The sequence below is a fragment of the Saccoglossus kowalevskii genome, chromosome 8 (genome assembly GCF_978046115.1).
Source record: "Saccoglossus kowalevskii chromosome 8, keSacKowa6.1, whole genome shotgun sequence".
In the NCBI taxonomy this organism is placed as follows: Eukaryota; Metazoa; Hemichordata; class Enteropneusta; family Harrimaniidae; genus Saccoglossus; species Saccoglossus kowalevskii.
In genome coordinates, this window is record NC_140648.1 from 2,975,863 (window position 1) to 2,998,794 (window position 22,932).

Here is a 22,932-nt window from a genome sequence, read left to right on the forward strand (position 1 = left end):
AATTCCTGTACCAATGGATCACATTTACAAATTAAGACACTTTGAAATGTGTATTAGGGTGAGAGTAGGTTGTATTAAGGTATAAGTGGGTTGTATTGGGATACTAGATAGTAGGAGTAGTTTTTATTAGGCTTGGAGTGGGTTGTATTGGGGTATAAGTGGGTTGTGTTGGGATACTAGATAGTCGGAATGGTTTTAGGCTGGGAGTGGGTTGGATTGGGGTATAAGTGGGTTGTGTTGGGATACTAGATAGTAGAAGTGGTTTTTATTAGGCTGGGAGTGGGTTGTATTAGGGTATAAGTGGGTTGTGTTGGGATACTAGATAGTCGGAATGGTTTTAGACTGGGAGTGGGTTGTATTGGGGTATAAGTGGGTTGTGTTGGGATACTAGATAGTAGAAGTGTTTTTATTAGGCTGGGAGTGGGTTGTATTAGGGTATAAGTGGGTTGTGTTGAGATACTAGATAGTCGGAATGGTTTTAGGCTGGGAGTGGGTTGTATTGGGCTATAAGTGGGTTGTGTTGGGATACTAGATAGTAGAAGTGGTTTTTATTAGGCTGGGAGTGGGTTGTATTAGGGTATAAGTGGGTTGTATTAGGATGCTAAATAGTGGGAGTGGTTTGTATTAGACTGGGAGTGGGTTGTATTAGGGTATAAGTGGGTTGTGTTGGGATACTAGATAGTAGAAGTGTTTTTTATTAGGCTGGGAGTGGGTTGTATTAGGGTATAAGTGGGTTGTATTAGGATGCTAAATAGTAGGAGTGGTTTTAATTAGGCTGGGAGTGGGTTGTATTAGGATATAAGTGGGTTGTGTTAGGATGTTAAATAGTGGGAGTGGTTTGTATTAGACTGGGAGTGGGTTGTATTAGGGTATAAGTGGGTTGTGTTGGGATACTAGATAGTAGAAGTGGTTTTTATTAGGCTGGGAGTGGGTTGTATTAGGGTATAAGTGGGTTGTGTTGGGATACTAGATAGTCGGAATGGTTTTAGGCTGAGAGTGGGTTGTATTGGGGTATAAGTGGGTTGTGTTGGGATACTAGATAGTAGAAGTGGTTTTGATTAGGCTGGGAGTGGGTTGTATTAGGGTATAAGTGGGTTGTATTAGGATTCTAAATAGTGGGAGTGGTTTGTATTAGACTGGGAGTGGGTTGTATTAGGGTATAAGTGGGTTGTATTGGGATAATAGATAGTAGGAGTAGTTTTTATTAGGCTGGGAGTGGGTTGTATTAGGGTATAAGTGGGTTGTATTAGGATGCTAAATAGTGGGAGTGGTTTGTATTAGGGTGAGATTGAGATGAGATTAGGGTTGTACTGGGGTTGGAGTAGACTATATTATATAGGAAAACATGTTCATTCATTCATTCAATGCCCAAACCTCATATAAGCAATACATGACTTACCTGTGGCCATCTGACGAACTGTTATGTAACATTTTCTCCAGATCAACGTCCAGATTTGTACAAGAATTTGAGCGAGGTCGAAAACGTTTTCTCCTTCGGTTACAGTGTCTTCCTGAATACAAAAATACAATGATATTTATTTTAAAATCAGCCCTGGCAAAGTTTTAGATAATGGGTCATATTTTCATTCAAAACAAAAAGGATCACTATTATTTGAATCAAACAAAAAATAATCTATTAACTCACGCATATAGAAAAATATTTTTGTAAATTCGCACTCGTTTTTGCGACACCAAAAGACCGCCTAGGTGATGAAACATCGCCCATGGGTGATATGTCGTGGTGTGTGATATTTCAGATAAATCAGTAATTTTTTATTACAATCTTTATGGCTATCAACAGGCACCCTGCTCATTGCAAATACACTATAAAGACCAAATCTAAAAGAAGTCCACAAAAATACCTTCATCGAAAATATCAAAACAAACAGTTACGCTGTTTTCAAGAAGAAGTTAAAAATGTTACCAAATACTGAATTAGAGAATCAGTTATAAAATGAACCCCACAATGAATAAAATAAAAAAACATGATGTGTTTGTTAAAATTATCCATTATAACTTGAAATTTAACACAATATATTGAAAAAGACTGGTTTGATCAGATACAAGAGTAACTTACGTTTGATCTTCAATGGAAACACATTATCATCTGATAATTCTGACGAATCAAAAGATAATTGATCAAATTCGGTAGTACTGCAAAATAAATGTAGAATTCAGAAATGATTACAAATTAACAATCAGTATCAGTTCTTTGAGCATCTCACAGGTTACATGTATAAATTATGTTGCCTGTGCATTTTTATAACAGATTCAATATAAAACCAAACATGTTAAAGCTTTAAACAAGCAGCTCCTCGGCTGAGATAGCTCCGCTGTTAGCAATGCACATTTCAATTAAAAAACTGAAGACATCATTAGAAAATGATCAATATGTTTAGTATCAAAGCAATCAAACTTGCTGTTTTCAACAAGAAGTCAAAAATATCACTTTTTACTAAAAATGACAAAAATATTCATCAAAAGTATAAGAAGTCAAGAAGTCAAAAATATCACTTTTTACTAAAAATGACAAAAATATTCATCAAAATTATAAGAAGTCAAGAAGTCAAAAATATAACTTTTTACAAAAAAGTACAAAAACATTCATCAAAATGATAGAATTAAAGATATCATCACGAATGAACAAATCTGCCCAAGGTACACACTAGCATAGTGTAGGTCCAGGCCAGAGGTGGTCACCTAATTGGACACACACTAGCATAGAGTAGGTCCAGGCCAGAGGTGGTCACCTAATTGTACACACACACTAGCATAGTGTAGGTCCAGGCCAGAGGTGGTCACCTAATTGTACACACACTAGCATAGTGTAGGTCCAGGCCAGAGGTGGTCACCTAATTGGACACACACTAGCATAGTGTAGGTCCAGGCCAGAGGTGGTCACCTAATTGTACACACACTAGCATAGTGTAGGTCCAGGCCAGAGGTGGTCACCTAATTGTACACACACTAGCATAGTGTAGGTCCAGGCCAGAGGTGGTCACCTAATTGGACACACACTAGCATAGTGTAGGTCCAGGCCAGAGGTGGTCACCTAATTGGACACACACTAGCATAGTGTAGGTCCAGGCCAGAGGTGGTCACCTAATTGTACACACACTAGCATAGTGTAGGTCCAGGCCAGAGGTGGTCACCTAATTGTACACACACTAGCATAGTGTAGGTCCAGGCCAGAGGTGGTCACCTAATTGTACACACACTAGCATAGTGTAGGTCCAGGCCAGAGGTGGTCACCTAATTGTACACACACTAGCATAGTGTAGGTCCAGGCCAGAGGTGGTCACCTAATTGTACACACACACTAGCATAGTGTAGGTCCAGGCCAGAGGTGGTCACCTAATTGTACACACACTAGCATAGTGTAGGTCCAGGCCAGAGGTGGTCACCTAATTGTACACACACTAGCATAGTGTAGGTCCAGGCCAGAGGTGGTCACCTAATTGTACACACACTAGCATAGTGTAGGTCCAGGCCAGAGATGGTCACCTAATTGTATACACACTAGCATAGTGTAGGTCCAGGCCAGAGGTGGTCACCTAATTGTACACACACTAGCATAGTGTAGGTCCAGGCCAGAGGTGGTCACCTAATTGTACACACACTAGCATAGTGTAGGTCCAGGCCAGAGGTGGTCACCTAATTGTACACACACTAGCATAGTGTAGGTCCAGGCCAGAGATGGTCACCTAATTGTACACACACACTAGCATAGTGTAGGTCCAGGCCAGAGGTGGTCACCTAATTGTACACACACTAGCATAGTGTAGGTCCAGGCCAGAGGTGGTCACCTAATTGTACACACACTAGCATAGTGTAGGTCCAGGCCAGAGGTGGTCACCTAATTGTACACACACACTAGCATAGTGTAGGTCCAGGCCAGAGGTGGTCACCTAATTGTACACACACTAGCATAGTGTAGGTCCAGGCCAGAGGTGGTCACCTAATTGTACACACACACTAGCATAGTGTAGGTCCAGGCCAGAGGTGGTCACCTAATTGTACACACACTAGCATAGTGTAGGTCCAGGCCAGAGGTGGTCACCTAATTGTAGACACACTAGCATAGTGTAGGTCCAGGCCAGAGGTGGTCATCTAATTGTACACACACTAGCATAGTGTAGGTCCAGGCCAGAGGTGGTCACCTAATTGTACACACACTAGCATAGTGTAGGTCCAGGCCAGAGGTGGTCACCTAATTGTACACACACTAGCATAGTGTAGGTCCAGGCCAGAGGTGGTCACCTAATTGTACACACACTAGCATAGTGTAGGTCCAGGCCAGAGGTGGTCACCTAATTGTACACACACTAGCATAGTGTAGGTCCAGGCCAGAGGTGGTCACCTAATTGTACACACACTAGCATAGTGTAGGTCCAGGCCAGAGGTGGTCACCTAATTGTACACACACTAGCATAGTGTAGGTCCAGGCCAGAGGTGGTCACCTAATTGTACACACACACTAGCATAGTGTAGGTCCAGGCCAGAGGTGGTCACCTAATTGTACACACACACTAGCATAGTGTAGGTCCAGGCCAGAGGTGGTCACCTAATTGTACACACACACTAGCATAGTGTAGGTCCAGGCCAGAGGTGGTCACCTAATTGTACACACACACTAGCATAGTGTAGGTCCAGGCCAGAGGTGGTCACCTAATTGTACACACACTAGCATAGTGTAGGTCCAGGCCAGAGGTGGTCACCTAATTGTACACACACTAGCATAGTGTAGGTCCAGGCCAGAGGTGGTCACCTAATTGTACACACACTAGCATAGTGTAGGTCCAGGCCAGAGGTGGTCACCTAATTGTACACACACTAGCATAGTGTAGGTCCAGGCCAGAGGTGGTCACCTAATTGTACACACACACTAGCATAGTGTAGGTCCAGGCCAGAGGTGGTCACCTAATTGTACACACACACTAGCATAGTGTAGGTCCAGGCCAGAGGTGGTCACCTAATTGTACACACACACTAGCATAGTGTAGGTCCAGGCCAGAGGTGGTCACCTAATTGTACACACACACTAGCATAGTGTAGGTCCAGGCCAGAGGTGGTCACCTAATTGTACACACACACTAGCATAGTGTAGGTCCAGGCCAGAGGTGGTCACCTAATTGTACACACACTAGCATAGTGTAGGTCCAGGCCAGAGGTGGTCACCTAATTGTACACACACACTAGCATAGTGTAGGTCCAGGCCAGAGGTGGTCACCTAATTGGGAAATCACTACAAGGCTACTCCATACCACACATCAGTCTCTTGTTCACTTGTAATGTAAATGATTTAAAATACCGCAATATTGATGGATTAAAACTACCTGGGGTTGTTTTCTTTCTTATTTTATTTTGTCATAAGAGATTCTGTAAACAGATTTCAAGAATGATGTTTATGAATTATGCAGATTCAGGGCCAGTGACTGTGAAACTGTTTTGTTCACTGTAAACTTTTCCTCAAGTTTTCTGGTTTATAGTGGCAGCAAATTCACTGGTATTGACAACACTAAAAACTAATAACAATAATGAACTCATCAAAAACCAATAATGGACTCAAGCACACTTTATGATTCATATATAAGCTTGGCTCACACATCACACATACATAAATAAGTTCACACAAAGTGTGCTTTTGTCTAGTATAGGTTGGCAGGCCATCCATTATTGTTTTTTATTACTTATAGAAGCGGGTCATAAATTATCATCAAAACATTTACTTATTTGTTTAACAAAACATTTACACATTAAACAGTCAATATGCCAGGGACCTTCCTAGCAACTTGTGAAATTGAGGTAGAAGCCTACTCATAAATGCAAATACACAGAATTGATTTATTTTGCAATGAATTATACTCCCTAGCATTATGGAGATATTGACATAAAATAAGTTAAGGGTCACTAGACTAATTTTCGGGAAAATGATGGTTGTATTTTAGTGCAGAGTGGCTTACTATAACGCTTTTACTATAGGTTTCTATGGCAACAATTATATAAAAAATCATATATTGTGAATTATGGAATACTATTTGTCGTCTTGAATTATTTCAAAAATCAATTTTTCTTCAACAATATATGGAATTAAAAACTAGAACAAATTTCTCAAAATACGTCACTGTAGCACACAGAAAAATACTATGTAATGGAACCTTTGTGATTTTACATAATAAACCAACTAACACTGTCATTTGATTTTATGGCCAAATTTCTCAAAAATTATGAATAGGCTTCTACCTTAACATATCATTGACAAAATTTGTCTGAATAAACACATCTGTGACTTCAGCCATGTTAGAATATGTTATAGCGCTGGTGATACTGCTACAATTATACATGTACATATGCGGCCTCTGCAAAATGCTTGTTCTGTGGCAAATCAAACTTAAATACACATAGCTGCATTATACCGATGTATTCCACCTTGTTGCTTATTAAACCAACAAAATCTTAAAAGGACATTTGCTATAACCAACTTTCATTAATATGTATATTGAAGTAATTCTACAATTCCCATAGTATGAATAATACTGTTTGTACTTTTATATTAACATCTCAGGTTCATGCCATCTTGACAAAATATTAAACCAATGAAAACTAATCCCATACAAACAAACACTCCACACACATACTCATGGGAAGGATGTCAACACGTAAAATGCTTTTTAGATTCAGTATCTGTAAATTTGCAAACGCCATCCATTCTAATGGGATAAACATTGCCTTGCAAGGGTGTTTTTTTTTTATGCATGACTGTCAATCACACGTTGGTTGTCACCACATTGTTTATGAGACAGGTGCAATTTTATAACAAACTTGGTAACCAATTCGAGTTACTTGTCAACATCTGCCAGTATCTCATCGTGTAATTTAAGAGTTAAAGGGGTGTAACTGTAAAATATACTATATCAATGGCCACTGAAATAGTAACAAGTTTTACCTGGAGAATATTTTCTTTGATTCCAGAACTCGTCTACTAGATGATGATGGATGAACTTTACAAGACAAAGATGTATCATCATCAGAACGAAAAGCTCTAAAATCTGCAAAGGCAACATCATAGTCTGGCATTTCATTTTCTGGGGCTGATTCTGTCACAGAAATCTGCCTGTGTGCCAATCTCTTTGATCTTGGTCGATGCCAAATGTTATTTGAAAAAGATGATTCATCTTCATTTTGAGCAGGTGTCTGTAATTAAAAAGTTATAATTATATAATTATTACAGTTTATGATCAGTGACATAGTGTTGAGTTTTGCAAATATTTGTGCATGTTTGCTCATTCAAACCAATTCTTACCTGGTTACCTAAACTTGGTTCACTTTCTGAATCCATATAGCAATGTTTGCTCATTCAAACCAATTCTTACCTGGTTACCTAAACTTGGTTCACTTTCTGAATCCATATAGCAATGTTTGCTCATTCAAACCAATTCTTACCTGGTTACCTAAACTTGGTTCACTTTCTGAATCCATATAGCAAGTATTGGATCTAATCATCCGGAGTTGCTGTTCAAGAGTGTCATATTTTTCCTGCAGTTTATAAAACCGTCCAAAGATATCGTCTCTCTCCTGAGTCTTGATTGTCCAGTCTCTCAGAGCGTTATCTCTCTCTTTTATAGCCTATTATAGTGCAACAAAGTAGCAATTAGCAATGTCTCTAGAACTGCCATAAGGTTAACAGTGCATATAATAAATGAACAAGTCATTGAAAATGACACAGTCCCCGTTAAATTTTTGAAAGTTCTCTTTGTGCTCGTCATATTAAAGCGGAGGGGTTCCAAGGTGGTGTATATAACAGATTTATTTACATCAAAACACGTGTTCCGTGTAGTAGTAATATGGTCAAAAATAAAAACAGTCGTTATTCGGCCATCTTTGATCTGATTATGAAACAAACTGACATGTATGATGTATGTGCCAAATACGAATGAAAATGGTACATAAATTGTGGAAATATAGTAGTAAGGCCAAAAAGTCAGATGGCTGTCAATCGGCCATCCTTGATCTAATTTAGAAACAAATTGTCATGGACATGTATCCTAGCATGTATAAAGTATGTGCCAAACTTGAATGAAAACTGACAAAGCATGTCCAAGATACCGCATATAGAAAACAAAACAAGATGCCTGCCAGTCGGCCATCTTTGATCCAATTGTGAAAGAAATCGTCATGGACATGTTTCCTAACATGTATAATCTATGTACCAAGTTTGAATGAAAACTGACAAAGCATGTCCAAAATACAACATTTTCAAAAACCAAGATGGCTGCCAGTCAGCCATTTTGAATCGAATCGCTAAACCACTGCATGTGCACATGTCCCACATAAAGTACTAGGCACATGCAAAGAATGAACGGAATAGGTCCAAGGGATTCTGAGATATGACTGAGATATGACAGACGGAGACCGAATTATAAGTCCTCGTTTTCGGACTTCGTCCGAACGGGGACTAAAAATAGTATATATAGCACATATTAGTTCTTGTTTCTGCCTTCTGGCTCAGATATCTCCAAATGAACAATTCTGAGAGAAGTCTACCTGACGTACCTATGTATAATATCAAAGCAATTTGACTCAATCAACAAAAAGTCAAAAATTCACTTTTTTCAAAATATTCATCAAAATTAGAGAATTAAAGATATCACCATGAAATAAACAAATCAAAGGGAGGTCTACCCTGGATTATACACCAATTATCAAAGCAAACAGAAAAAGTAAAAAGTTGACACTGATGCCAACAGACTATTAGAAATATGATTAGACAAAAAAAATAAGTAAATATACTATGATGATAATGATTGGATTATTTGATAAGAAGATTAAACTCTGAGACAATTCATACCGTATTTCGTTCCTTCTCTCTTTCCAGCAACTGTTTCCATAATTCATCTTTTCGATTAAGATAAGTTTCACAATCTTTCTGCAAAGTTTCTATTTCTTGTTCCAATTTCTCAGTTTTCTCTAAGAACTGAAATGAAAGAATGCAGCTTCAATCTAGTTCAATATAACATATACAATATTTGAAAATAAATACTCAAGCAGCAATATTTGTTTTCACATACAAAAATGAATGTTTTATAATGTATCAACTTATAGAGGTTGTCAAAAATTATTTATAAGAATAATAAAAATGATTTTTATGTTAGATATATCTTCACTCGGTTTAGTTGCTAAAAACATGAAACATCTGCTCAGGTGGGTTGCAAATGGAAAGAAAAAAGAAATAATTACAATGTTGTCCCATCGACACATTATACTACAGGATGCTTGACATTCAGCCATCTTGAATCAAATCGTGAAATGAACAAACGTTCATACGACTATCAGGAATTATGATATGTGAAGTTTGAGTGTGATAAGCCCAAGATACAGGGGGGGGGGGGGTAGCATGGGTGGACACGCACAGATGATGGCCAATCTATAAGAACCTGTTAATATGTGTTGATAGTTACTGCATTTTGAACAGACTCGCCGTATTCAAGTACTGAAAATCGCTACCCACATCAAACAAACCTTCCAGTCAGTAACATAATATACATGTACCTGGTCTCTCTGCAACTCTGCCGCATGACATTCTTGTCTTGCTTCATACAATGCATCTACCATCTCTTTCAATTCAGTCCTTGCTTCCTCTCTTTCTTTTTCCAGTATTGCCATTCTCTCATCTACACACTCCAGCACCATGGAGTTACGCACAGTCTGGGAACAGAAATGGACAAATTTACAGGTCTCTGGAAAAAAACAGTATATTTGAAGGGGAAGCTAGACTGAAATGAAAGAAAGAAAAAGGAAAGTGCAGAAAATATAATCTGCAAAAATGTATAATAATAATAGTAATAATTTTATTACACAACTAAATCATCAGAGGATTTAGTAAGGTAAAGACATAAATAAACAAATGTAATAAAAACAAACAGTAAAACTGAAAAAATAAAGAAATATCAAAATAATAACTTCAAGATTCTGGCAACTTGTAATTAGGGGATTTATAGATAGTATCTTTAAGGTATAGTGCAAAACCCCAAAAAATAGTGGTTCATTACAATCACAATTCATGGCACAGAGTCCCCTAGTTGGTGACTGCACTCAGGTAGCACATTGTTTGCATCTAGATGTGGGTCGTGAGAGACCTATAACATAAGATGTAAGAGAATATGCAAAACATGCAATGTATTAAAGGATGAAATTCACTTCATTACATCTTGTAAAGCTTACTCTTCTGAAAGAAAAACTCTTTATGATGACTTTAACAAAATATTCACTAATTTACATGGACAAAACAGACAAATTCATAAACATTTACTGAAAACATTATTCCAATACATTGATAATGCAAACTTGCAAAGAAGCATTTAGTAACTTTCTTTGTTTTTGATACTTTTATTATAACTAATTGTGTTCATGTTTATTAATTTAACTTTATTACTCAGAGCCCCAAAAAGAATGTAACTTCTTTACAGTGATAATAAAGTGTTATTGTATTGTATTGTATAGCTATGAAATCTGTACATCAAGGTCCATACCTCCTGACTTACAATTCCACATATCTTTCTCCTTTATTGTTTCTTGTCCAATAACCAGGAAATATAAATTTAAAATATTTACATCTAAATTTTTGTAATTTTACGATTACAGTATCTATGAGACAACATTTCACCAAGTTGCTGCCACTCTATGAACCTTCAATGAAATTGTCAATGCTGGATGCAATTTTTTGTGTGATTTCACTGAATCTCAAGATTGACAAAAATTTGCCACTTACAAATTTAAAGCGATTTATAGTATTAGTGAATAAATCACCTGTGTACTTCTGATCTGTGTTAGTTCTGCTTTCAGTAGTCGTATTTCTCTCTTATATTCATCAATTTCATGGGTCTTTGGCTTGACATTTAATTCATTCTGTAGTCTTGTGGTCCTGGTTCTTTGCAGCTTAAACTCTCCCTCTGCTTTGTGTAACTCTCGTTTCATATCATCTATAGTCATCAGTGCCTTTGATTTGAAAAATAAATTGAACTGTCATAAGGGAGGTGATTGTCACACAATGCATGTGCAAGATCTATGTTGATAAAATTAAATTTTCTACAACCCAATGCATTTGTTTTAGTCAAACTGAGCTAAATACTGATTTTGACTACTTAGAGTCGTTTAATGGATTTCAGTTCAATCTCAGTAGTGTCTTTTTGTTGTACACATTGATCTGCACAACAATCAAATTCAGCATCTTTGTTAATATAGGACCTAATATTCAAACATGCACTGCATGACAACGACCAATGTTTAGCTCTTTCATTTTCTAGTCATAAATTTGGGGCAACATTTTACAAATTTTGGACAAATCAAACCTAATTTTTCATTGTCTTGAGGTCTTAATTGCTCTAAGCTTTGGACATACTGATGAAATTATGCAGGTATATTTTGTAAGAGCACAGTCCCTATATATAATCATATACTAATCATAGTATATATTCTTCCTTTCATTGTATAGAAAACCATCAAGTTGATTGGTGAGAATGTTTCAACGAAATTATGAATATTTATATTGCAATGCATTGTGGATATTTCTGATCCATAACTCATCATCCTTCGTCTTCCATTGTGATAGCTCCTATTCGCCATATCCACTGCTATCACATCCTCTGTTACCATGGTTTCCATGGCCAGGGAATTTTGCACATTAGAACAATACTCTCTCTGTCATTAGTAACAGTAAATATATTAAATTAAGATGTGTTTTCAAAATTTACTCAAAAGATGAATAATTTAGTCAAATTCACATTATGATGTTAATGGAAATGTTTAATTCCCATTTCTTGTCTCTGTTCTAAATATCACTAACACTCATAGAAATGAAGAGAGCACCCAGTAGATAATGGAACACTATTTAGGATGTCAATTTGTAATTAAAATTATACCTCTCGTAGTTTTTCCTGTGCTAACTTTGTTGCCTCCTGATAGTCGAGAGATCTTTTCACAGCATTATACTTTTCCTCTGTGGCTTGGTACAGCTTCTCTTCCCAATCTCTATTTGCTTTTTTCAGGTTTTTATTGAGAGCCTTCTGATACTGTAATATTTCGGCCTTCTTCTTGAATCGCTCATTTTCAGTTCTCATTTTAACTGCTTCATTTACCAGCTTATTGCATCTTGTAACCAATTGTTGCTTCTCATTCGCAAGTTTTTCATATTTTTGTGCAAGGTAAGAAAATTCTTCATGAACTACGGTGCTGCAAGTACTATCTGGTTCTACAGGGGAAAATGAGGTATAATTTAGTGTTCTCCACGCGTTGAATTTGGTAGGGCGGGTCGCCATGGTCTAATCATCTGCCGCCAGGGTAAAATTCTTCAGCACCATGCTAAAATGACCAAATATAATCCCGCATAAGTATAAATTCAAAGTGTTTTAATACATTGGTGAGAGGTTGCATTTACGTGAAAAAGAACATGCACTAAGAAGAAAAAGCAAGTCAAAGTCGAAACGGGGTGTATCATGGACTTGGTAAAACAAGCGCTGCGACAACTGAGTAATCGTCTACATCATTTTGGGGCGCAATTGAACTTCAAGTACTTTGTTAAACTTGCTATGCGGCGATGCTGACATCAAGTGTGTGTTGACCGAAGTTTGACCCCAAGTTACGCACTGAACTGGCGCGCTACCTTAGCAACCTTTTTCTTTCATGGTCTGCACATCCATCTAGTAAAATTGTTATTACTGGCGGTATATCCGGGGGTACTGTAATAACACAAATTGTATGCAACTCTGTTTTGGCTTTGAATATTTCAACATTGTTTACTTAGTGTGCTGCTTTTCTAATAACACAAATATGTGCGGAACCGCTGGAATTATAGCACCACTGAAATATTTGACGTGGAAAACAGTCTTCCTTGCTCTCACCTCTGGTAGGTGTTGCTCTGAGCTAGAAATGTTAGCACAAAAACATCGCTTCCACATTTGGATGGTTTGCATACAATTTCTTGCAATGTAAACCAAAACCATTTATTTATGAATCAAACACACCGGTTTCACCGTTTTTGCTATATGATGATTTTAGTCGCGCAGAGTGTGTAAATGTCAATTTTCATTATTTAGTTATAATAATATTTAGAACTCGTAAATCATGTCAATATTTGTATTATTTGTATACAAAGACTCTGTACAAATCTGGTTTGCATTATTTATTTATAAATAACTTTGAAACCCTCATTTTTTTATAAATCATGAAAACGCACCAACGTCCATAATTTTTGTTATATGTATAACATATCTCAATTCATAATTAAATAACATTTGAGTAATGAAAGTAAAATTATTTATAAATAATAAAATGTACATATAGATGTCAATATTTAAACAATAATGAACAACCTGCCAACCCATAATGGGCGAAAGCTCACTTTATGCGACATATATGTACAAGGCGTGAGCCAAGTACATATATGGAGCACAAAATGTTCTTGAGTCTATTATGGGTTGTCGCTACACTGTACGCTACACTGTATGCTAGATCGCTGCCGTGGTCCAGCTGGATCGACTGTGCGTAGGGGTGCATACCCGGGGTATATATGTATGCAACCTGTAGTTGCATAGTTACCCTATCCCACTAGTGTTTTCAAACAATTAAGGTAGATATTATTGGCAACTGTCCTGTGTAATAATTATTTTAAATTCCACAGGAGGGCGGGGATTTGACAGATATATGGAAGCCAAACGAAACTTACAGGGTTAGCAGGCAAACGAACATGACCAAAAAGCTAGTGGGTGTTAGCCATCCTAGAAGGAGAGCCAACAGTGATTTTAATCTCACTGTATAAATAAACTGTGCCCGGACTGTTACATTCATCGGGAGTCGATGCTGAGGAAATACAAGTCACGTCGGTCTTTCGTCGATCTTGTTTCGAAAATTTTGTAGTACTACTCACTACAAAAACAGAATCATTTCATCTCTCTGTACTGGTAGACATACAATGTACCCCCAGTTCGTTTATCGGATTTGCTTGGATAAATCACCCCTGGTTAACCTCACTTCATCAACACGATATGGCGAACTAAACAGGAGGTCACCAGCATCAGTCGCGGAATCTAGAAGTGCGCGTACTAGATGGAACGTTTCGACTGAACGCTCGTTAGCATACAGAGCAGACGATGATGCCCTCACAATATTGTCTGATTTTGATATTGAAATCCGCTGTTATTGGTTATGGACCGTTTTATTTGATGCCGATTTTGGTATTAAATACTTGTTATCTAACAATTTCTCTTCTTTTTCAACAGTTTCTTCTTTATTCATTTTCGAAAACAACATTGTATTCATATCCATTGGACAGGGCCTTGATGCTCAATATAAATGTAATACATTATCGCCAATAATCTACCGCAATGACGTCATAAAATCCACTGGTATTGATAATGCTATAATATAATTATAAATAATGAGAAATCACAGAATTGTATACATATAAGGAGCTTAAATCCCTAAAAACCCTATATAAATAAATGCACAAACGGCACTCCATAGTCGTCTAGGTATGGGTTGATGTGTACTGACGACTGATGCAACAGCAGCACCATCTGTTTCAACATCCTGGTATGTATACATACTAATTTAGCTTGCTTATATCCAGAACTGGACGCCAGTCACCTGTAGCTTTTGGAACTACAAAGTGTAGAAGCCCGGACATGTTGCCGAGTCTTCTACCCTTTGGAAGGAAACTGTCTACCTCCCGGCGGATTGTTTCCGCTTTGAAAGGATCCCCCAGCAACACAACATTGCTGCATAGAGGTAGCCCCTGCCAAGACAGCCAAATGACACTGCAGGGTATCACACATTGCTGTGCGATGTCCCGTCAACAATTGTGTCTGCTGGTCTAGGAGGCTGGTGCGTTCAGCCTCTGAGACTTCAGTTAATGGGTCACAACAGTGTTTCTGACTGAGATGCCGAGAAACTCCACGGCCGTCCCACCTGTCCCACTGAACAAAAGTTCATGGTACCTGGATCGGGGGATGCTAAATAACGTACACACTTTGTAAATGATAATATCTGCCAATTAAAATTAAAGACATTTGAAAAAGCAACTAATATTCTTGAAATTGGCATTTTATTATAAATTACATTTGACTTTTTTTGCGACTGTTTTTTCCAATTTAAACAAACCATGCATGGCACAGTCCCCGTTAGTTATCAAATTTAAGATATATAGTTTTGTTTATAGTAATATAACTGGAATATAACCATGTCAAGAATATGATTATGATGATTGTTTAACATTAAAATGACATTTGTATCTGATCGTCAAACAAGTACTTGTCCACATTGAGAGATATTGCTCTGGAACAGCATTAATTAAAACAAATCAGCCATTTTGAATACATGTATATATCTATAACATGATGTATAATGAATATATAAAATTTGAACATAATCAGTCAAAGCATGTCAGAGATATAGCTTCAGAAGCCCATTCACCAAAACAAAATGGCCGCCAGTCAGCCATTTTGAATCTGATATGACAAATAAAATGACGTGCATCAGGAACTTGTAATGTCTAATGTATGTTATAAATTTGAACGAAATCCATCCAAAAATGCTTGATATTTGATGATTATTTTAGCACAAAAATGGCCACCAATCGGCCACTTTGAATAGGATCATGAAACCAATATATCTGTATATCTATGACATGATGTATAATAAATATTAAAAATTTGAACATAATCAGTCAAAGCATGTCAGAGATATGGCCCTAGAACCACATTCGGCCATTTTGAATCTCATCTGAAAAACAAAATGTACATATGTATAATGTCATGTATGATGTATGTGTGAAGTTTGATTGTGATTGGTCCAGGCATTTCTAAGAGACAGGTCCAGACGCATGCACGGACGCACGGACACACGGACGCACGGAGGTCAAAACATAAGTCCCCATTTTCGGACTCCTTCTGAACGGGGACTAAAAATGTACTCTTTATTCCTTGACTATTTGTATACACTATAGATAACAGCCAATACCCTTCGTACAGGCTAGGCTTACTTTTATAGTTCCTTCGCCTCCATTGTCTGCTGGGTTTGTCTGCTAGATTCAGTCGAGTCTTGCTTGCCTGTGTTCTGACAAGGCTACCCGGAAATAAATACATCCCAACTGTTTCTGGCATTCTGATTGGAAACGATGAAAAGTTAAACATGAATGAATAAAAATTATTGTATTACTTACCTACAGGTAAGAACTCACTGGCTTCTTTGTTGGTCAACAACTTGTATAGATGTGGATATGTGCCTTCTAAACTCTTACAGAAGACATCAAACGCGTTTGGCCCTTTCGTTGCCAGGATATCCAGAAATCGTCCTGTGGGGAAAAAAACGGCGATTTTGTTGAAACTTTCTGTCACTATGCTGGATCATGATCAGCCTAACACTGCAGAAAAGCTCCGATAATGGGAAATCAGACATGGTGCCATGTATTGTAACACCGACACTTTGAGAACAAACGGAAAATCTCAACGGCAAGTTTTTCTTTTTCGGAAAATGTAAATTCGTAGTGCGCCCTCTAACAGTACAGTTATGTCATGTTACAGACCAAGCTTGAGGGTCTATGATTATGTCCGGGGGGTTACTCCAAGTCAGACCTGGTACCCATGCCGAAGTATAGCTTTTCCAGAAAGCCTCTAAACACGTAGTTGAATTCATGAAAATCCTTTTTCACACTTTATTACTATATTCTAAGTTATTTGACCCTAAATACGGTACACGTGTTCGGTATACGCGCCAAATAACACCTCTTTTACGCGTTTTTTTACTTCAGCTTGCATACCATATTTTATTCAGAGACACCCCCCCCCGCTAGGGATTATGTTTAGTCTCAGTGACTGGTACCAGCAGGTGAACTTTGTCATTTATGCATGTCACACCCTATCTTAGGGATGAGTACTGGAAACAAAAAACTAGGAAAAATATATGAACTTGATATATGTTTCTTCCATTTTGTTTGCACGAGTTTATATATATATATAAATACGGCATCAAATCACAGTCCCTCAACTGTTGGGGGACTGTGATCAAATACACTGAATGGAAAGTACTCACCGGCACGTTTCTGTAAAGTTGGGTAATTTACTTGAGAACTTATCTCTTCTTGATCTTCCTGATCGAATATACGACAAGCTCGAAGTACGTGAAACAGTTTGTCTGGGTCGATCGTTCTCACGATTTCAGTTCGATTGACTTCTAGAATATCGCGGAATCTGTCTATTTCTTCGTCCATGGTTTAATGTGAGTGTCAGATAAGTTATGCTAATAATAGCAAAACAAAATAAACAAATTAAGTTATATTGATTGTTGAAATAAAATCACCGGGCATCGATCCACACTGTATTCCTTTCCCCATGTTATAGTAGCCTCATATCACGACAACAAATACAACCATCAGCCACCATCACGTGACTTTTCCAAGAGACTGGCTCGAAGTGGAACATCCTCTCCATTTTTTTCATAAGATTATAATTTAATTACATGTAGTCACGTTGGGTCTGCCTGATGGCACAGCTGTTTTATTGACAATTGTTGTTTTCGTTATGAAGCCGGCGTGCGAATTTTCTTTTATTTCTACCTTTACCCACATACCGGCCAGCTTTCAAATGAAGAACATTTAAATGTACGGTGTGAATATGAAAAGGGTGTAGTTAGTTTGGAAATATGAATTTTGTTATTCGGTGTGTATGTGTAGAAAGCGAGGCTATCTATTATAAAGCAACATAATTCCGTGTTGTTACGCGCACAGTGTAATTTGTATGGGACCCATGTCGACAACCGTTTCGCTAAAAGAACATTTTACGGTACTAACTAGCCTGGCTCACTTAGCCTGAGAATACGTAACGAGAATTTTAAAGTAAAATAACCCATAGATATACACATTTGGGTTTCGGTTATGCAGTCACAAAAATGCGTGCAAACTAAATACGAGATCAAGTTCAGTTTGTACTGTACATACGATTGGTGTGCAACGATAAAGGCACTTTAAAACCACGAAGTATATACTGAAATGTCTGAATAAATAATATTTGAAGTTAGTGTCAATTTTACTACAAATTTACATACTGTGAACTGTTAAGTAGTTGATATGAGTATCACGTGGTACTTGTTTGTACGAATTGTGTTATATCACGGTAACCATGGTATTAATCGGGCTAATTAGAGCGGTTCGTTGTGAGAAGAGGCACGTAGACTTGTACGCAGCAGTACCCATCACTATATGCAAATTAGCTGACAATGTTACCTCTGTGATAAAATGAGGCGCTGAATTGCTCAAGTTATGAACACAGGCGGGGGGGAGCTATAAAAACATCAGTTATCTATGTTGCCGAAGTTGAAGCTGACTGTTTGGGTAACTGTTAATAGAACATCGTGTTATAATTTGAATAATTAGCGTGACATGTAGTAGAATGGTAACATTAAACAAGTAATTGTATCATCATAGTCTCCGTCAGTTTTCACATTTGTTAGGTTAAGAAATATATAAAATTTGAATATCAACTTGAATGGCTCCAGAATTGCATTCGCTAAAATAAAATGACCATCAGTTAGTCATTCTGAATTCGATCGGATAACTTAGTGTATACCAAGTTTAAACTAAATAGGTTCATGCACGACTGAGTTCCGGATCCGGAATTGCAGAAATGTTTGAATTTGATGACATTTTGAAGACAGCAATTCGACGGGCGATTTTGAATCAGAATAAAATATGAATAAATATGCTTATATGCAACATGATGTATTATGTATACTTAAAGTTTGAACATTATCGATCAAGATATGTCAGAGATATGGCTCTGGAACAGTATCCGTTAGAACAAAATGGCCGCCAACCTTTCATTTTCAATCTGATCTGACAAATGACGCGCGTTAAGCTTCATACACAACTGAGATCTGGTTCCGAAATGACAAAAATGCTTGATTTTAGTGAAATTTCAACATTAAAATTCCCGTTATTCAGCCATTTCGAATCGGACCACCAAACAAAGTAATGTGCATATGTGACATGGTGTATGATGAATACATGTTGTACATGGTCGACGAGGGAATGTCGGAGATATAGCTCTTGAACCCCATTCGTTAAAACAAAAGTCGGCAATATTAAACCCGAAAAAATGACGTATATCATGGTCCCATAATGTCTATAAATGTCCAGTTCTGTGAACGACAGAAATGCTTGATTTTTGGTTATTTTTTTGCATAAAAAGACCGCCATTCGGTCATCTTGAATCGGAACCTCGAAACAAATTGACGTACAAATATATTTCATGATGCATGATGCATGTGTTAAGTTTGAATGTAATCGATATGTCTGGAATGTCCGATCATGGAGGTAAAAAAAGATCTTTTTTTACCTCCATGGTCCGATATACAGGCGGAACACACGTACGCACGCACGCGCGTAGATCAAAATTCCCATTTTGAAACTATTTAATAAATAACACAACTTCTTTCATTTAAACGTGAACGTTGTGACCTTAAGGAGGTTGGGTTATTTCCACAAATATAAAAACATAATATGTAATATGAGTGTGAATATAAATTGTATTACCTGAAATATTGACTGATACTATCATTGAACTTGTGATATAAACCTGTCAAACAAATCTGTGTCGATCCGATGTCGAGAATAAATACTACATAACACCGTTCCCAGTTGCTGAAACATACATATATGTGTTTTAAAGTTAACTGCTGCTAACTATTATAAAAGGGAAATTGCACAAAGCGACTGAATTAGCATAATTCAAACATAAAAACACAAGACGCGGTTTTACCCATGGGAGAAGGAAACTGATTTGTGAGACATATGTCTCACTTCGCTGTTCAGGCCAGTTTTTGTCTTCAAACAATATTTCCCAAAAAATAAGGAAGACATTACTCTACTACAGTGGTTTTGTGAAAAGAGTGTATCCACGATGGAGCTTTATTTTTTTAGATCCATACTGTATCACAGTACGATAGTGCGGTCTACGTAATACGGAAGTGCTTTCTCTTTGGGCAGGGTGGTAGAAATACGTTGTAGAAATGTATTGTATATATGAATTTGTGTTTTATGTAGAAATTTGAATTCTGATGTTGGTGTTGGTGATAGGGGCAGCCATGTGACCTCAATAATATGACAAATGTGTCATATCAAGCATTGTTTTAGATGGTCACGGTGACATACAAAAATGCTATAATGAAGGCACGGGACAACACATATGAATAACATATCACATGACCGTATATAGTCATGTGATCTCATTATTATGCATAATTACAATATCTAGAGAACTGTTATAGATATGCATAGCTATTTGATTTCAATGGTGCAGATAGGGACGTGTAATAAAGAACCAATAAAACCATTGGACAATAGTTATAACTAATGTATCAGATGACCATATATAGTCATGTAACCTCATTATTATGCATAATTCTATAATATCTAGAGAACTGTTGCATTGCTGTATATAGGAGCGTGCAACCAAAGCATATATGAAAGCATAATGCAATCAGTGTTATATATAAGATAGACATCGGACAAGACATTTTAAATGAGAATATATGGTTATGTGACTCATTAATAAATATGATTATAATTAGAGAATTATTGTATATAGGCAAGTCCAACCAATGGAAGTAATTGAAACAATGTATACACAACAGATACGAATTTTTACACAGGATACCCCAAAGAACATGATTAATTTAAAACCCATCTATGTTGATTGCCTACATTTTCGGAAATATACAATTTTCTGATATCTCATGAAAAACATTTAAATTTTACTTGCATCGTCAAATAGGTGCTCTGGAATCAATCAGAGGCAGTTCGCCGGCCAGAGACGTAGAGACTCGTATTTATTTTCTTTGCTTTAATGTGTGTTTTGTTATTATAAACTGCAATAATGTGGATCACATTGCAGACTGAACAATATTAGTCATAACGTGGTTCACATTGCACAATTCATTCAAAGAAGCCTGAGAATAAGACACCAACACCTCCTTAATCATTGACGTCAACTTACTCATGAATTTCTCAAATTAGAAATTGTTTCCTAATATTTTATGTGATTTAAATATTAAGTGTGAATTTGATTCATTTTAACTTCATTATCACCGTGACTATTTTGTATTTATTAGTCACGGACACAATTGCAGATTTTTTTTTAGATTTTTAATCGTGATGTCTTTGTTTTTCTTATAATTCCTAGATAGTTTGTTATTGTTTTTTGATTTAGTTGCTTTCTATTTAATTTTTTTCTCTGTTCTGAAGTTTTAGTGATCTTACTGCTGTACTTTCCTAAGTCAGTGTTGTGTCAATCAGTATACTGTGTATACTATACTGTGCACAGAGTTTGAAGAAAGGTTTGAACACAATTACACCCTGCAAAATAGCCGGAAATCATTGTGCGTGTACGAAGGTGACTTTGTATGAATAATATTTAAGTAAACACACTATGTGTAATGGGGGGTGAACAGGGGAAATCCCTCCAGCATGCCACGCCCACAAGCAAACAAAACATTAACCACGTGACGATCTCACGCCGAGCTTCTTATTCAAAGCGCACACATTACACACAACTTATTGCTCTATCTTCCAATTTTGTCGTAATATAAGTGCGAAACACTCACTAAAAAGTGTAGATATTTACTCGACTCTGACCCAAACTATGGGTAAACACACAGTCAGTCTGTAAATCTACACTTTCGAGCGAGTGCTCTGATACATACCATGTTATTGAATTGAGTACGTTTTATGCACTACCCAAATATTATCATAGAATTAATCCATAAAGATTCAACTCAAGTAGTATATTGACTCTATAATTAAATTAAATATCTTCGCTGCTTTGTAAATTCAAGCTAGAGAGGAAGTCCTAACTTTTATTTTTAACCACACCCCCAGGGCGTATATTGTGTATAAATATAGATGCTGCATACTTAGTCAGATTAACAACGCAAATACGTAACGTTATATTGAAGTGCAAAGTACACTATTTCACATTTTTTAAAGCTTTGGACATGCTTTTGTTTTGTTTTTTGTCTGCGTTTGTGTGCACTAGTGACTGTGCCATTATCTTTCTAATGGATGATATGTTAGGTGATTAAATATATATCGTTGTTGGTGGCAAAGGAAGGAATGTAATGTCCATCTGAACAAAGTCAGACGTAATGTTAATATACACCCGATATAATCACGATGTCATAATTCATAAGCGCACACCCATGTAATGCACAAATTACTATTAATATTAACATACATTGCCTCGGTAGTGTCTGTCACATGGAAAGTTATAGAAAATTATAGCTTGCACCTACCTGAGATAAATAACGTTTTCATGTGGCACTGTTGAAGTGTATATTCGAGTGACTTCACGCCAGTGTCCCGATGATCACGCAAACCCTTTTTTATTTACATTTCCAAGTCGATTTAAACACAGATCAACAAGCGTGGACTGTCTCTGCAGATGCGGAAGTAGTAAGCAGTAAAACAGTTCTCTGTTAACCTTTGTTTTGTTGTAGGCATGGTCAATGGTACATCCGGGTTACTCGCTATACTGGCTGTCCATCATTGAATACTAATGAACACGTTATCGAAACTGTACAGTGCACATGCGCCAGCGCAAAGAGCTGATTTTTCCTGTATGCATTAATTGACACAGGTCATAGCCAGTGATGTGATTTAGAAGTTCCAATTTAAAAACTTGAAGTGAACTTGTTATTTGGTCAAAAAAGATTCTGCTGTCATCTAACCCCATCCATGGCAAAGACAAGACAATTTTACATTTTTCATTTTTGAAAAGGACGTTTAGCATTTTTGATATTCTGGAAATTCAAAAAACAATTTCAAACTTGGAAAATATCTCACTACAATTAACAATGTAGATTTTATTACTCGTTAGTAGACATGGTTGT

At 37.0% G+C, this 22,932-nt stretch overlaps 1 protein-coding gene across 1 annotated transcript in view; it reads right to left on the reverse strand.

Annotated features, from left to right (window-relative positions):
• The window catches only part of LOC102808610 (caspase recruitment domain-containing protein 11-like), a 61,292-nt gene extending 38,749 nt beyond the window's left edge, over nt 1–22,543 (reverse strand). The window contains exons 1-13 of the mRNA XM_085502647.1: nt 22,336–22,543; nt 19,580–19,687; nt 17,083–17,289; nt 16,214–16,345; nt 11,919–12,247; nt 10,807–10,995; nt 9,550–9,705; nt 8,849–8,974; nt 7,397–7,626; nt 7,304–7,352; nt 6,947–7,194; nt 2,078–2,154; nt 1,400–1,511 (exon numbers count right to left, since the gene is read on the reverse strand). Coding sequence (XP_085358773.1) covers nt 1,400–1,511; nt 2,078–2,154; nt 6,947–7,194; nt 7,304–7,352; nt 7,397–7,626; nt 8,849–8,974; nt 9,550–9,705; nt 10,807–10,995; nt 11,919–12,247; nt 16,214–16,345; nt 17,083–17,260 — 1,826 coding nt within the window. The 5' untranslated portion in view covers nt 17,261–17,289; nt 19,580–19,687; nt 22,336–22,543. The remainder of the gene's footprint in view (nt 1–1,399; nt 1,512–2,077; nt 2,155–6,946; nt 7,195–7,303; nt 7,353–7,396; nt 7,627–8,848; nt 8,975–9,549; nt 9,706–10,806; nt 10,996–11,918; nt 12,248–16,213; nt 16,346–17,082; nt 17,290–19,579; nt 19,688–22,335) is intronic.
• Nucleotides 22,544–22,932: the final 389 nt, after the last annotated feature.